This window comes from Mustela lutreola, chromosome X (assembly GCF_030435805.1).
Source record: "Mustela lutreola isolate mMusLut2 chromosome X, mMusLut2.pri, whole genome shotgun sequence".
Classification (NCBI taxonomy): domain Eukaryota; kingdom Metazoa; phylum Chordata; class Mammalia; order Carnivora; family Mustelidae; genus Mustela; species Mustela lutreola.
In genome coordinates this window covers 87,440,598-87,456,349 of record NC_081308.1, presented here as the reverse complement: position 1 = coordinate 87,456,349, position 15,752 = coordinate 87,440,598, and the positions used below count along the sequence as shown (strand labels likewise).

The window sequence follows — 15,752 nt, the reverse complement described above, 5'->3', positions numbered from 1 at the left end:
AGCAGGGACAGTTTAAGGGTTAAACAACAAGATTGCTGTTTAACCTTAATGGAAGCCTCTGGTTAAATGGGTCCTTACAGAGATAATGCCAGTCATGTGATTATTTTCAGAACATTCTGTTATTTTGCTCTAACTTAAAAAAAAAAAAAAAAGTCCCACATATTGCAGTAAGAATTTAGCTAGGCTACATATGCATGGGCATGTCACTGCCATTCCATGGAGCTCAGCTGTAGTCTCTGTTTCTCCAGGTAACATCTGAATAACTCCAAACCAGCTCTGGCACCTCATTAAGCCACAGCAAACTTGCAAAGCTGATATCAGAGTCCCTTCGTGAGGAATCCATGACAGAACAGATGCAATGTAGCAAATCCAGAGCCTGCCCTATAGCTGGCACTCAGAGTTCTCTGGGTTGGCTGAATGAGGGAACAAGATGTGTTGCAGTGGATACAGAGCCTGGCATACAGAGTTCCCTGTTTGTAGCTGCAGATACCTGGGTCCCACCCCTCTTGATTCTAGTTGGCCTTTTCTGCAGGGCTGATTCAGTTGGAAACAGTTCCCTGGTAGGCTGGTAACAAATTTAGGGGACAGTAATTATATGAAGTAAAGCCTCCTCTGGCAGCCAATGCTCTCTTCTCCATGCCTCTAAGGAAGGGACTTCCTGTAAGGACTCCTTCTTGTTTGTGTGACGCTGACCAAGTGGTTTGTGGCCTGCTCTCACCTTCCTCAGCAGCCGTCACTGATCATCTCCAAACATCCAGCTCCAGACCCCACGGATTCTCTTCACAAGCAACCTGGGAGGATATTGGTGACGGGCCACTGCCTTCAGTCCACACCATGGGTGAGTTGGTCAGCATGAGGCCTTGGTCTCAGGTTTCCAGAGGGTATGAGGGGTTCTGGGTCCCTTTCTCCACCCACCGGACACCCAGCCAACCCCCATTAAAAGGAAGTGTGGAGAGGGGCCAGGCTACCTGTTCTCCACTCTCGAGGAAATGGGCTGTTGGGTCCTGACATTCCCATCCTGGTTCCACATGGAAAACCTCCTCTTCTGTGGAAGTGGTCATGGCTGATGTGAATTCCGCCCCATCCCCCCGACACACACTGGTTGAGGGGATAGACCTGACTTATATGATCCTCACGGGTCCAGAGTTTGGAGAGTGGGGAGGGTCTTCTAGGTTGGCTGAGTGGGAGGCAAAGGGGACGGGGGGTGGCGGTGGTGGTGGTGAAAACTAACATTCTTTGGATACATACTAGAGGTTGGGGAGGGGCATAGAACCCACCATTACCCCTGACTCTTACATCAACTATTCAGGGTAGATTATACTACCTCCATAGACATTTCTTGAGGTTTGCCTTATAGCCCAGCATATAACCAATTCTGGAATGTTCCATGTTGTAGTGGTTATGTGCACTGTTCCATGCCAATTAAGCAAATTTATTAATTTACTTAACTCTCATTTTAAAATCTCCACCTAGTAGAATTTATATCTGCCATTTTATGTCACTCAAGGAGGTGTTTTCCCCCTGTAATCGTGAATTTATCCATTTCTCCTTTTACGGTCATGTTTGCTTTGCATGTTTTGGCTCTGTGTTAAGACACACACACAAGTTTAGAATTCTGTATTAGTGGCTTCTTTTTGCATTGAAGCTTTCATCACAACAAAAGCTCCCTCTTTTCTCTAGTAATGTTTTTTTTTTTTTTCCTTGAAAGAGTATCTTTCCCTTTAGTAATATGGGTATACGAGCTTTCAGTAGGTTAGTGGGTAAATGGTATACATTTTGCCAAGTTTTATTTTTATTTTCAAATTTTCTAAATCCTTAAATTTTGCATGTGTCTCCTTATGGAGAGTTTGATGGAATTTTTTCTTTCTAATCTTTCTAATCTTCTTCTTCTTTTTTTTTTTTTTTGGTTGTTTGCAATATAACAGCTTTATTGAGATCTAATTCACATTGCTTATGATTCACTGATTTTTTTTTTATAATTTTTTTATTTTTTATAAACATATATTTTTATCCCCAGGGGTACAGGTCTGTGAATCACCAGGTTTACACACTTCATAGCACTCACCAAATCACATGCCCTCCCCAATGTCCATAATCCCAACCCCTTCTCCCAAACCCCCTCCCCTCGGCAACCCTCAGTTTGTTTTGTGAGATTAAGAGTCACTTATGGTTTCTCTCCCTCCCAATCCCATCTTGCTTCATTTATTCTTCTTCTACCCACTTAAGCCTCCATGTTGCATCACCACTTCCTCATATCAGGGAGATCATATGATAGTTGTCTTTCTCTGCTTGACTTATTTCGCTAAGCATGATACGCTCTAGTTCCATCCATGTTGTTGCAAATGGCAAGATTTCATTTCTTTTGATGGCTGCATAGTATTCCATTGTGTATATATACCACATCTTCTTGATCCATTCATCTGTTGATGGGCATCTAGGTTCTTTCCATAGTTTGGCTATTGTGGACATTGCTGCTATAAACATTCGGGTGCATGTGCCCCTTTGGATCACTACATTTGTATCTTTAGGGTAAATACCCAATAGTGCAATTGCTGGGTCATAGGGCAGTTCTATTTTCAACATTTTGAGGAACCTCCATGCTGTTTTCCAGAGTGGCTGCACCAGCTTGCATTCCCACCAACAGTGTAGGAGGGTTCCCCTTTCTCCGCATCCTCGCCAGCATCTGTCATTTCCTGACTTGTTGATTTTAGCCATTCTGACTGGTGTGAGGTGATATCTCATTGTGGTTTTGATTTGTATTTCCCTGATGCCGAGTGATATGGAGCACTTTTTCATGTGTCTGTTGGCCATCTGGATGTCTTCTTTGCAGAAATGTCTGTTCATGTCCTCTGCCCATTACTTGATTGGATTATTTGTTCTTTGGGTGTTGAGTTTGCTAAGTTCTTTATAGATTCTGGACACTAGTCCTTTATCTGATATGTCGTTTGCAAATATCTTCTCCCATTCTGTCAGTTGTCTTTTGATTTTGTTAACTGTTTCCTTTGCTGTGCAAAAGCTTTTGATCTTGATGAAATCCCAATAGTTCATTTTTTCCCTTGCTTCCCTTGCCTTTTGCGTTGTTCCTAGGAAGATGTTGCTGCGGCAGAGGTCGAAGAGGTTGCTGCCCGTGTTCTCCTCAAGGATTTTGATGGATTCCTTTCGTACATTGAGGTCCTTCATCCATTTTGAGTCTATTTTTGTGTGTGGTGTAAGGAAATGGTCCAATTTCATTTTTCTGCATGTGGCTGTCCAATTTTCCCAGCACCATTTATTGAAAAGGCTGTCTTTTTTCCATTGGACATTCTTTCCTGCTTTGTCGAAGATTAGTTGACCATAGATTTGAGGGTCTATTTCTGGTCTCTCTATTCTGTTCCATTGATCTATGTGTCTGTTTTTGTGCCAGTACCATGCTGTCTTGATGATGACAGCTTTGTAATAGAGCCTGAAGTCCGGAATTGTGATGCCACCAACGTTGGCTTTCTTTTTCAATATCCCTTTGGCTATTCGAGGTCTTTTCTCGTTCCATATAAATTTTAGCATTATTTGTTCCATTTCTTTGAAAAAGATGGATGGTACTTTGATAGGAATTGCATTAAATGTGTAAATTGCTTTAGGTAGCATAGACATTTTCACAATATTTATTCTTCCAATCCAGGAGCATGGCATCTAATCTTCTAATACCTATCTTTCTATTTGGAATATCCAGTCTGAAACTTTTAATGTAAATGTAGATATAAATTGGTTTCTGTATAACATATTAACTGCACATTTATTTCTGCCTGTGGTAAGGCCCTTTCCTCTCCTGTCCTTGAAATGATTTAATATTTTCTTTTAGAAGGAGATAGGGGTGGGGAGGGGCAGGGGGAGAGGGAGAGAGAGAATGGCTTGATCTCACAACCCTGAGATCATGACCCGAGCTGAAATGAAGAGTCAAACCCTTGGGACACCTGGGTGGCAACTCTTGGATTCGTCTCAGGTCATGATCTTTAGGTCATGACCTCAGGATTGTGTGACGGAGCTCTGAGTTGGGCTTCTTGCTCAGCGTGGAGTCTGCTTGAGATTATCTCCCTCTCCCTTCCACTCTGCCCCCCCATCTCTTCCTCTCTCTCTCTCTCTCTCAAATAAATGGATAAATAAAATCTTTCAAAAAGTTGGACCCCTTAACTGATGAAGCCACCCAGGCACTCCTTTATATATATATAAATTGTTACCTCTTTTGGCTGGGCAGTTAAACATTCTTTAGCCATTCTTGTAGCATTTACCCTTAAGAGTATAATGTATTTTTGGAATACTATGCAGCCATCAAAAGAAATGAAATCTTGGGGCGCCTGGGTGGCTCAGTGGGTTAAGCCGCTGCCTTCGGCTCGGGTCATGATCTCACGGTCCTGGGATCGAGTCCCACATTGGGCTCTCTGCTCGGCAGGGAGCCTGCTTCCCTCTGTCTCTCTCTCTCTGCACCAGCCTCTCTACCTACCTGTGATCTCTCTCTGTCAAATAAATAAATAAAATCTTTAAAAAAAAAAAAAAGAACAAATGCTAAAAGAAATGAAATCTTGCCATTTATGAAAACATGGATGGAAGTAAAGGGTATCATGTTTAGTGAAATAAGTCAACTGGAAAAGACAACTATTATATTATCTCCCTGATATGAGAAAGTGGAGATGCTCCATGGGGAGTTTGGGGTGTAGGAAAGGAATAAATGAAACAAGATGGGATTGGTGGGGAGACAAAACATAAGTGACTCTTAATCTCACAAAACAAACTGAGGGTTGCTGGGGGGAGGGGGTTTGGGAGAAGGGGGTGGGGTTATGGACATTGGGGAGGGTATGTGCTATGGTGAGTGTTGTGAAGTGTGTAAACCTGGCGATTCACAGACCTGTACCCCTGGGGATAAAAATACATTATATGTTTATAAAAGAATTTTAAAAATGGAGAAAAAAAAACTAAAAAAAAAAAAAGCCATTGGGACTTGAAGCCATCGAATTGTAAAGTTAAGACTTCAAAATCATCTTGTCTGGTGATTTTCAACTTTTTTTTTTAATTAAATTAATTTATTTGCTTTCAGAAAAACAGTATTCATTATTTTTGCACCACACCCAGTGCTCCATGCAATCCATGCTCTCTCTAATACCCACCACCTGGTACCCCAACCTCCCACCCCCCTGCCACTTCAAACCCCTCAGTTGTTTTTCAGAGTCCATAGTCTCTCATGATTCACCTCCCCTTCCAATTTACCCCTACTCCCTTCTCCTCTCTAATACCCCTTGTCCTCCATGATATTTGTTATGCTCCACAAATAAGTGAAACCATATGATAGTTGACTCTCTCTGCTTGACTTATTTCACTCGGCATAATCTTTTCCAGTCCCATCCATGTTGCTACAAAAGTTGGGTATTCATCCTTTCTGATGGAGGCATAATACTCCATAGTGTATATGGACCACATCTTCCTTATCCATTCGTCCGTTGAAGGGCATCTTGGTTCTTTCCACAGTTTGGCGACCGTGGCCATTGCTGCTATAAACATTGGGGTACAGATGGCCCTTCTTTTCACGACATCTGTATCTTTGGGGTAAATACCCAGGAGTGCAATTGCAGGGTCATAGGGGGAGTTCTATTTTTAATTTCTTGAGGAATCTCCACGCTGTTATCCAAAGAGGCTGCACCAACTTGCATTCCAACCAACAGTGGAAGAGGGTTCCCCTTTCTCCACATCCTCTCCAACACATGTTGTTTCCTGTTTTGTTAATTTTGGCCATTCTAAATGGTGTAAGGTGATATCTCAATGTGGTTTTAATTTGAATCTCCCTGAGGGCTAGTGATGATGAACATTTTTTCATGTGTCTGATTGCCATTTGTACGTCTTCACTGGAGAAGTGTCTGTTCATATCTTCTGCCCATTTTTTGATATGTTTGCCTGTTTCGTGTGTGTTGAGTTTGAGGAGTTCATTATAGATCCTGGATATCAACTTTGATTATGCATTATAACAAGCTTTGGAGTTAAAACACATACACCTGTGTCTCAAGTATTTAAAAAAAAAAAAAAACCTATAATTATTTTTTTTTCCTTTTCACGGTCTTATGTAAATTACTTCTTTAAAGCTCTTCAGACAGTGAAGGAACCTTGGAACACTTTGATTCCACTCACGCCCTCCCAGTGTTTTGCCATGAATTTGCCATGAATTGGTGTGTATATTTAAACCCCTAGAAGAAATTAGTGTCCTGGTGCTACATAGTCAATACTCATTTAGACTGGCCTACATATTCACAAATGTTACTAGTCTTTCTTTCCTGCATCTTGGTGCCTCAATCTGGGATCGTATTTCTTCTACCTGAAGAACCTTTAATACTTCTTTTAGTTTGAGACTTCTGGTCACAAATTTCCCGAGTTGTTCTACATTAATGCCACTGTGAAATGCACATCTTTTCCTTAGGAATGTTTTCCCTTAAAGCATCCTTTGTCTCATATTAGTGCTGTTATACTGACTTGATCATCCTGCTACTTTGTGAAAGTTCTCAAGCAAGATTGCTTCAAATGCCACTTCTCCACGTTGCCCTCTCCTTCATTCCAGGACTCAAATGAAGCATGTGTTAGATATGCTCTCTACATCTCCCTTAATTATCTCCTTCTCTCTTTTGGTATTCTCCATATTGTGTCTCTCCTGGCTTTTCTGGATACTGTCATCGGATCTAACTTTCACTTCTCTAATTCTTTCTTCAGGCAGGAACTCACCTTTGACCCTTGAACCATAACACCAAACTTTCAGGGTGAATTTTGTTATCCCCCTAGGGCAGAGGAGGGAACTGTGAGTTAGAGATGACAGGCAACTTGTCCCAGGTCACCCAGCATGAAAATGGCAGAGCAAGGGCTAATGTCACAGATTAAACCCTAGGCCCAAACCATTTCTTCTGTGCTTGTGTTCTTCTTGGCTGCAAGTGCTCCCCACCTCTCATCTTCCACAAAATGGAACCACAGAGAAGTTTGTCAACCTCTTTGGAACTGTGATCTATTTGATTTTAGATGATAAAGTCAGTGATGTTTCTTCACAACCCATGATATTTCCCCAGAACCGTTTGTGGTATGGGGACCACTGATGTGTTGTTCTCAATTTCAGGACATAATGATGTGGGTAACCCCTTAAAAAGAAGAACAAGATGCTGGGGTATTTACCGAAGGAGATACAACAACTGGTCTGAACAAATTAGTTCTGGCATTCATCCTTCATCCCACCAGCAACAAGATGGAGATCCAGCAACAAATGGCGCTCACATGAGCACCCGAGTGAGATAGTAAGTGATCAGTCAGCATAGCTGAAATGTACCAGCCAGTGGAGTGCATAGGCCTGAGGTAGAATATGTCATTCTCTTCTCCAACCTAGAAGAGTGAAGAATGATAGAATCAGGTTAATGGTTGAGCAAACTTTATTGTACCCTGGTATCATTGGGCAAATGTGTAATGGAAGACTTTCTGAGCACGTGTGGACTACTTCCTTCTCTCCACTTCCCCTCAGCGCTCCCTATGCTGTTCCACCATGTCATCGGAGAGGCAATTCTCAGAAACAAGACCAAACCCAGACTAACATGGAGGGAGAGCAAAAGCCTCCAGAGAGAAGAATGGAGCAGGAGAAGCAGGATGAGACCACAGGGAAATGGTTCAAGATCATTGTGAGTATCCTGGCAAAGTGGACTGAATACATAGAAGAAGGTGAACAGAGGGAACTGTGTTGGACTCATGCAGAGATGCTAGATACTTTTCTGGGGGCAGAGGAGTGGGTAATCGGCATTTTTTACTACTAGCATTGTCACATTTTCGACATAACATATGTTAATATCCTAGTTAATACCCTAGATCAAGTAAGGGCAGACTCAGAAAAGCAGTATAAAGTGAACAGACTGACTACAGGGAGAATCAGGTAAGTTGACTAAGAGCAGAGGAAACTACAGAGCAGAGGAAACTACAGCCAAGGAGATGGAGCAACTCCACACTGGAAGGCTCAGTTTAGCTCTAGCTGAGTGTGGGAGGAGGTTGAGTCTCTGGGGTCCCTGCTGAAGAAGTAGGAGTCTCTGGGGTCCCTGTTGGAGAAGCAGGCTGAGGCATCATCCTGCCTTGAGCTAGGATCACTTGGGACTTTATAAAAGGAAGTATATGTTAAACATCTTAAGTTGATTATTTGAAGAAAGGTGTTTGAATGGAAAGAAAGGTTATTTAGGAAATGCATGTCTGGTACAAAAGTTTGCAATGATGGATAACATCTTATTATAAGAAATTATTCCATAGCCCCTCCCCCGCCCAAAAAAGGTATGAAAGCAGGACATGGTTGGGTCTTATCTTAACCTTGGATTCCATTGTGTCAATCAATCTCTTCTCCCAACTTTTCTCCCATCTCTGGATCCTAGATTCCATTCGGCATCAAATATGATGAGAAGTGGCTGCTGGATCTGATTCAGGGACAATGCAGTGTCCCCTTCACCCCAGTTGAGGTAAGAGAAAACAGTGAAGCAGATGAGAAGAAACAGGGCAGATGAGTAGTGGCTGGGGTCTCATTTTTTTTTTTTTCTCTTGCCATTATCCCTATAGTTTCACTATGAGAGAATGCAGGCCCAGTTTTTTGTTGAGGATGCCAGCGTTGCGTTTGCACTGAAGAATGTCAATGGCAAGATCTGGGATGAGGCTAATGAAAGGGTGAGTGTCAAGGGCGTGACTGGGGCTAGTTAGGGGCAAGAGGGCGGGAGAGGGGCAAGGTCTTGTGTCAGATTTCCTGGTACTTACCCAGCCCCTCTTGGGTTCCTTACAGATCTCTATCTTTATCTACCCCTCTGACACACCCCACTCTGTGCAGAAGGAGCTGAAGTCAGTAAAGGTGGAGCAGACAAAGGTAATGCTGACTCAAGACTAGTTGTGCACCCACATCCAGGCCCACATCTTCTTCAAATACCTATTGCACCCCATCTCCACCTCAAACACTCAGAGCCACTGAGCCCATCTCTAACTCTGCAGCTGACCATGAACAAATGATATGGAGGCTCCCAGCAATCTCTTAACATCCAGAGAGTCTGCTTTGCCCCTGGTATGTCTACATCAGTGATTCCAGGGCAAGCGAGGGCAGAGGAGCCTGTCTGGAAAGGAGACTTAGCGATGGTAACGTGGGGAGGGCCTGGTGCTGGAGCTGTACCAGCTGGGCCTTTCTCAGCCCTCTGATTCCCTCCTCTTGGCTTCTCGGAGACTTGATCACCCATGATATTGAAATGGTACCAAAGCCTAGACACAGCATGGCTGCCTCCCTGAAGACCCATGAGAAGAATATGCCTGAGATGAGGACTCAGAGCCAGTGCCGAGACTGGTGGTCAAAGTGGGAGAGATTAGGTAGAAGAGGCAGACTGGTCTCAGATATCCGCTGTGGGGGCCCTCACTCTTTTTCCTCACCATAGCTTTTACCCTCGAACCTGAGAAACAAGACACCCTGCCAGCTGGATGGCCTGTCTGACACTGTGCAGAATGCCACTGACATTAAGAACTTGAACCTCTCCAACAGTGAGGTGAGGTGTGGTACCCAGATCCTTCTCTGAAAGGAGGGTGAGAGTGCTCATGGGATGGTGACAAGAGTCAGGGAAGTGGATTTGTTGGAAAAGGGAAGGGCTGGGTGTGCAGGGTCATCCTGGCCATCTTTCTCTGCTCCATGTGCTTCCTCCCCATAATTATAGGTGATGTCTTTAGAGGAGCTGGACGAGGGCAAAAGTCTGCAGCCAGAAGAGATGACTGCCGACAGAAGCACCCTGTGCACCGCCTTCCCTGATAAATCAACCAACATAAGGTCAGTTGTACACTGTGTCACCCCGTGGGACTCTGAACTATGCCTGACGGTTCCTGTTTGGAGGAGGCAGCAGCTCTGTTCCTTTGTGTATGTGTGGGGTGGGGGACCAGAGTCCTATGCTCTCCTCTTTGTGTCCCTCACCTGTGCTTGGACATCTCCTTCCTTTCGTCTGACCTGCTCACCAGTTTGTCTGGTCTGAGGTCCCTTTGCACGTTGTCTGAACCCAGCCTTCCCTAGGATGCCCTCCCCAAAGCGTGATCCACGAAGCAGGGCTCCCCTTCCTCACTAGGACGAGGGTGACCACCTTGAACCACATGCTGTGACCTGGACTGACAAGGGTCCTCCCACCCAGGGCCTCATGCTGAGACAGGACTTCCTGCCTCCCTGCCAAGACAGGGGGCTTCCCTCCCTTGTTCTGAGAGGGACTCTCCTTTTTCTGAACCAAATGTGTCCCCCCTCCAATTCCAGGCTGGCTTGGTGGCTTTCCTGCCCCATGCTGAGGGCCGAGGTTCTGGGGGTCTGCCATCATGACATCCATTCCTCTGACTCAGGGCCAGGAGCTTGGCCCTCTGTAAGAAAAACCAGGGTTCCCTGAGTCTGAGGGCCAGAAGTAGGTGACTGCCAGTGAAGAGAGGGCTTCCTGAGGCAGGAATGGAAGGCAGAGGGCAGAGGTGCTTGAGAGGGCAGAAGACAGGCCTCTCAGAGGCACTGCCCCCTCTCCTCCCTCCACAAGGCACATCATCCTGACTGGTCCTTCAGAGTAGCCCTGGGTAGCCCGATATGGTTATGATCCTTCAGGCAAAGAACCAACTGGGACAGGCACAGGTGCACTGGGGCCAACGGGAGGGAAGGCAGTAATCATAAGAGGGAACCACAGACCCTCAGCTCCTTGCTGACCTGGGGCTTGACCCTCTACTCCTTCTGGGGTAGTTCTCCTGCCCCCATGGCTGCCTCGTTCCCCATGTCCAGCTCAGACTGAGCTCACGCAGGTGACAAAGTTTGAAAGTTTCATCCAGCATGCAGTGGGCCCCCAGGCCAACACCTACCTGTTTTCCATTCTTACCTTGGGTGCCAGGGCCAGCCAGGGCAGATGAGGGAAAGGACTGTAGTCAGGGAGCCATTTCCTCCTTCTCCTCTCTTCCTCCCTGACCCCCCCACCAGGTTAGAGCTGCTTTTTTTTTCCCCCTTCCCTTTGCTTTGTTTTCTCTGCCTCCTTTATCTCTACTCCCCTATGTCTCTCTCATCTCTCCTTTCCTACCTTCACTCCCTCTTCTGTCTTCATCCCCCTCCCTCTCCTTCCTTGCCTCCTGGGTTTTGCCCCAGTCACCTCCCCGCCCCAGCATCCTGGGCCACCCCTGGGGGGTGTCATGGCCCTACAGAATGCTGGACCCCTAGTGAGGTAGCAGAGTCCTCGTCTCCCACCCCATTGCCTTTTCTCTCTGGAGCCTTTGGTGGGGACCGGAAGGAAGGAAGGGAGCAAGAAAGTGGAAAGCAGCCCTGAAGCCTGGGCTTCAACTGTTGCTTCTGGTGGCACTGGAGATGGGATTCAGGACAGTCTAGGTGGGATCCACCCAGTGGGAGGGGGAGGAAGGGGTGGAGCAGAGGAATGGAATCAGAGAGAGAGGGAAAAGAGAGTATGTGCTTTCCCACTAGGTCCATCTGCAAGGGAGGAGCCAAAGGCGCTGGAAGGCTGGGACACTGCAGTGTAGGTGGGACATACTGGGCTGTGTGTCAGGTGTAACTGTGCTTGCTCCCATGATGAGGGACTCCTGCAAAGTTTCACCGACTATTCTGTTTTGTCTGGATTTCTGCAGCTCCATCCTGGAATTGTTTCCCAAGTTATTACGCCTGGTAGGTGTATTTCTTGATTATTGACTTCTCTACTGGCACTGATGTTGCCCCAAACCAGCCCTGAAGCCATTTAGGTCTTGCAGAAGTTACAATCTTCATGACCCTTAAACATCATGGAGGTCCAGATCCACGTGGGAACCCAACAAGGGCTCTATATCTTCTTCAACCACGTTCTCCAGGGGCATCAGGAACCCCAAGACTGTGATCCCAAATGTAGTCTTGCCCATGTAATTTCCAGGGCCCTTTTGCAACTGTCCTCTGACCCTCACCCTTCCCAAGGCCCATGCTTTCCCTGACTGTCCAGCACTAGCTCCTGGTCTGCACTGCCCACTCCCTCTTCCTTTCCCCAGGATAGCCAGGAGTCACCTTCACCAACCAGCGTTGGTATTGCAGCCCACAAGTGGTTACCAACCTGCAGGGTAAGGAGGGCAGATCAAGCAGGGTTTTGGGTAGTGCACAACTGTGGTCCTGAGGACTGTTGTGATTTCAGGGAAGCTTCTTTGGATCTGATGCACTGAAGCGTCTAGTCCTGCAATTCCTGCAGCAGTGAGTACTCCTGGGAATCTGGGGAAGGGGATGGCTAGGACGGGGTGGGGGGCACCCAAGCTCAGGACTGCTGACTCGGTCTTGATATCTCATCTGGGGTCCAGACCACAGAGATAGACTGCTGTCATTACTCTCCCACAGTTACTACTTGATCTACGACTCCAGAGACCGTCAGGGTCTCCTCGGTGCCTACCACGAAGAGGCCTGCTTCTCCCTGGCCATTCCCTTCAGCCCTGAGGACCCAGGCCCGTGAGTAGCAAAGCTCAGTCTCTGTTCCTGGGCCCTGTGGCTCCCCAGCAGACACAGGGCAGCTCCTGGAATCACCCACACTGGCCACACCACCACCTCCTTTTCCTCTTTCTCTGCTAGAAGCAGCTTGTGCGAGTACTTCAAGGAAAGCAGGAATATGAAGAAGCTCAAGGACCCCTGTGCGTGTGTGATGGGGAAGACTGGGCAGGGAAAGGGGGTGTGCAGGGGTAATTACAGGGCCCAGGGTGTGGCAACCCCTGACCTTTGCTTGTTTCTCCTCCCCCCATAGCCCTGCGTGTTCAGCTGCTGAAGCATACAAAATGTGATGTCATGCGCTCCCTCTGTGTGCTGCCCAAAACTCAGCATGACCTCAGCTCCTTCGTGGTGGACATGTGGTTCCAGACGGTGAGCACCTCCTTCATCCCAAGGGCAGACCCAGAAAGCCATGGGTGGGTAGGAAGTTTAGGTGACTTAGCACCTGGGCTCTTCCCTTTCAGGAGAGGATGCTCTGCTTCTCTGTCAACGGGGTGTTCAAGGAAGGTGCGTGTGTGCATAAACTCCTCCCCAGATGCTCCTCTGCTCTCTCCCCGCTGGCTGGGCTCCCTCTCAAAACTCTCCTAGCTTACCTGGTGCCTTCCTTTCTCTTCCTATTCCCGCTGTGTTCTCCCATCTCCACTCTGCCCTCAGATCATCCTGGTCTGAATTAGGTCTATGCCTGCCTGCCCTACACCACTGGGGCATTAGAGACACAATCTGTGGAGTTGGACAGTTCTGACCCTAGATCCTTACTCTGTGACCTTGGGCTCCTAACCTATAAGTTTACTCAAATGTTAATGGAACTAATGATGTCCATCTCTTGAGCAGCTGTGAGAAATGCATCAAATGCACTTTTGAAGTGGTTTTCACTGGTCCCAGCACATGGTAGGGTCCCTGTCACTCGGAATAGATTGCCTTCCCCATTCAGAACACCCTGAGCTCCCCAGAGAACAACTGTCCCCTTCAGCATGAATGTCAAGTCAGACCATGACTGGGGAGTGCTATGTGAGTATGTAAAGCATGTTGGAATGCTAAGGGGGTATTGTTTGTTGCTCGTTGTTAAAGTGGAAGGCATGTCTCAGGATTCTGTTCGTGCCTTCACTCGGACCTTCATTGCTACTCCTATCAGCAATTACAGGTGAGTGCTTTGTTGTGGGTGGAACACCCAGTTCAGTATGAGTTCTGGGGTATGTGAATGGGGAGGTACAGTCTTTGGGGTGTTGCACAATTGTGAAAAGCCAACAGGTATAACCAAGGAATCGTGTCTCCTAGTGATTAAGAGCACTGGCTCTGGAATCAGATTATGGGTTCTTTCCCTGATCCCAACACTCACTAGCTTTGTGACTTTTGTCAAGTCACATGATCTCTTTGTGACACAGTGACTTCCTCTGAAAAACGGATATTAGACTGTCCACTCTTTGGCAGTGTAAATATGGGTGTAAATTTGCCTGTGGTTTGGGGATAAACCTATAAATGTAGTGAAATTGGTTAGACAGTCTCTCCAAAGGTTGGCTCTGTGAAGTGTGAAGGAAAAGTAGAGGTATCAGCCAAGGAACCTGGGTGGCAGGCACAGTAGGGGTATGGAAAGAACTTGCTTGCTGAGTGGCAGTGGGAGCAGGATCATTGTTGGGGCGTGGGGTTGATAATCTGTCCAATTTCTAAGGTCCCATATTTTTACCCTTCAGTCTATGCATCGTGAATGATGATCTGTTTGTGAGGGACGCCAGCCCCAAGGAGAACCAGAGCACATCCTCTGTCCCAGTGCCCACACCCTCCTGCAGCTCCTGGCCCACCCTTTGCCAGAAGCAGCAGGAAATGGGGCAGACTTTCTCCACCCAGTCTGGGATGAATCTCCAGTGGTCTCAGAAGTAAGTGCTGGGGGTGCATGGGGATAGGAGGGAGCTGGGAGGAACCAAGATTGAATCATGTCAACTTGCAGGTAATTTGTTCACTCACTACTTATAAGATAAGCAGGTTTTTTTTTTTTTAATTATTTGTACATTTACTTACTTACTTAGTTTTAGCTAGCCCACTTTTCTTTTTTTTTTTTTTAACAGTTGTTCATTACTTTCCTAAAAATCCATGGACCTGTACCTTTATTGGCAGACATTTTGGTTTCAGGAGTTTTTCCCAGTACGCACTGTGCCACAGGGCTCATTCCATTGCCTAAGTTGTGATAAATGTGGTGGTGTGCTCCTTTTGCATAGACTGGGACATGGTACTGTGCAGTCAGATTTTCTCTGGCTTTAGTTTTAATGGATGTCACCTGTGCTTTCTCCACACTAGGTAACTTCATGACAGCCACTGGGACTACATTGGTTCTCACACAGTGCAAGGTGAGGTTCAGGAATTCAAATGAACCAAAACTGGGTGGCCTGGGGAGGAGACTCAGGGTTCCTGGCTCTGCTGATCTCCCAACTCCCTCTCCTCAGTTCCTCCAGGCCAAGCACATGATCCCAGAGGAGACCCTCACCCAGACTCCTCCAGGATCCTGAGAACACAGCCCTGACAAGAAACTGTTTTTGTAGTCATCTTCATCTTCATCATCTTTGTTATCTTTTTTCTCTAGCCTGAGTTAATTTCTGACTGAGCGGGAGGTTTGCTGGGAGCTGGGAAGCCAACGTTTAACTGACGCTAATCTGCTCAAAGACCAACTGTGTAGTTTCCCACTCAGGATCCCTGATTCTCTTCTTAATAAATAGTGGCATTGCATGTTATGTTGAATCTCTGAAAAATCCATCCAACGCCTGTATTTTGATCACTGGTCTATAGAGAAAGAAAAGGAGACGCAAAGAGGGTCAGTGACTCTTGGAGAATAGTAGGGTAGAGACTCAAATGCTTAGACTTCTCTTTAAAGCCCAGGCTGTGTGTGTGCCCCATGGCTGTGTGGCTACCAGGGTGGGGGATGTTCTCTTATTCTATTATAAATGGGGATAGTGTTCTGTGCCCCTAGTGCATTAGTCAAATGTTTTTAGGCAGAGAACAATAGAACTGTTTTTTTCAGAACTGTTTTTTTTCTGAAAATAAATAAATTGAAAAAATTAAAAAGAAAAAGAATAGTGTTACATTCTTTTTTAATTTATTTTTTTATTTTCAGCATAACAGTATTCATTATTTTTGCACCACACCCAGTGCTCCATGCAATCCGTGCCCTCTATAATACCCACCACCTGGTACCCCGTCCTCCCACCCCCTGCCTCTTCAAAACCCTCAGATTGTTTTTCAGTGTCCATAGTCTCTCATAGTGTTACATTCTTAG

General features: G+C 46.2%; 1 protein-coding gene across 1 annotated transcript; it reads left to right on the top strand.

Annotated features, from left to right (window-relative positions):
• Positions 1-465: 465 nt before the first annotated feature.
• NXF3 (nuclear RNA export factor 3) lies at positions 466-15,487 on the top strand. The gene is made up of 19 exons (XM_059158378.1): positions 466-838; positions 7,115-7,289; positions 7,511-7,664; positions 8,397-8,480; positions 8,578-8,682; positions 8,795-8,875; positions 9,429-9,536; positions 9,702-9,811; positions 11,626-11,662; positions 12,013-12,081; positions 12,153-12,208; positions 12,350-12,457; positions 12,578-12,636; positions 12,747-12,862; positions 12,955-12,997; positions 13,559-13,631; positions 14,179-14,361; positions 14,780-14,829; positions 14,935-15,487. The coding sequence occupies exons 1-18, from the start codon at positions 637-639 to the stop codon at positions 14,781-14,783; spliced, it is 1,767 nt and encodes a 588-aa protein (XP_059014361.1). The 5' UTR covers positions 466-636; the 3' UTR covers positions 14,784-14,829; positions 14,935-15,487.
• Positions 15,488-15,752: the final 265 nt, after the last annotated feature.

What these genes read in the sequence shown, in the direction of transcription:
- NXF3 (XM_059158378.1), top strand. Translation starts at nt 637, where the DNA reads ATGCCTCTAAGGAAGGGACTTCCTGTAAGGACTCCTTCTTGTTTGTGT. An exon ending in ATGAGCACCCGAGTGAGATA is followed by an intron (nt 7,290 to 7,510) that starts GTAAGTGATCAG and finishes ACTTCCCCTCAG; the next exon opens with CGCTCCCTATGCTGTTCCAC. An exon ending in GGAAATGGTTCAAGATCATT is followed by an intron (nt 7,665 to 8,396) that starts GTGAGTATCCTG and finishes TCTGGATCCTAG; the next exon opens with ATTCCATTCGGCATCAAATA.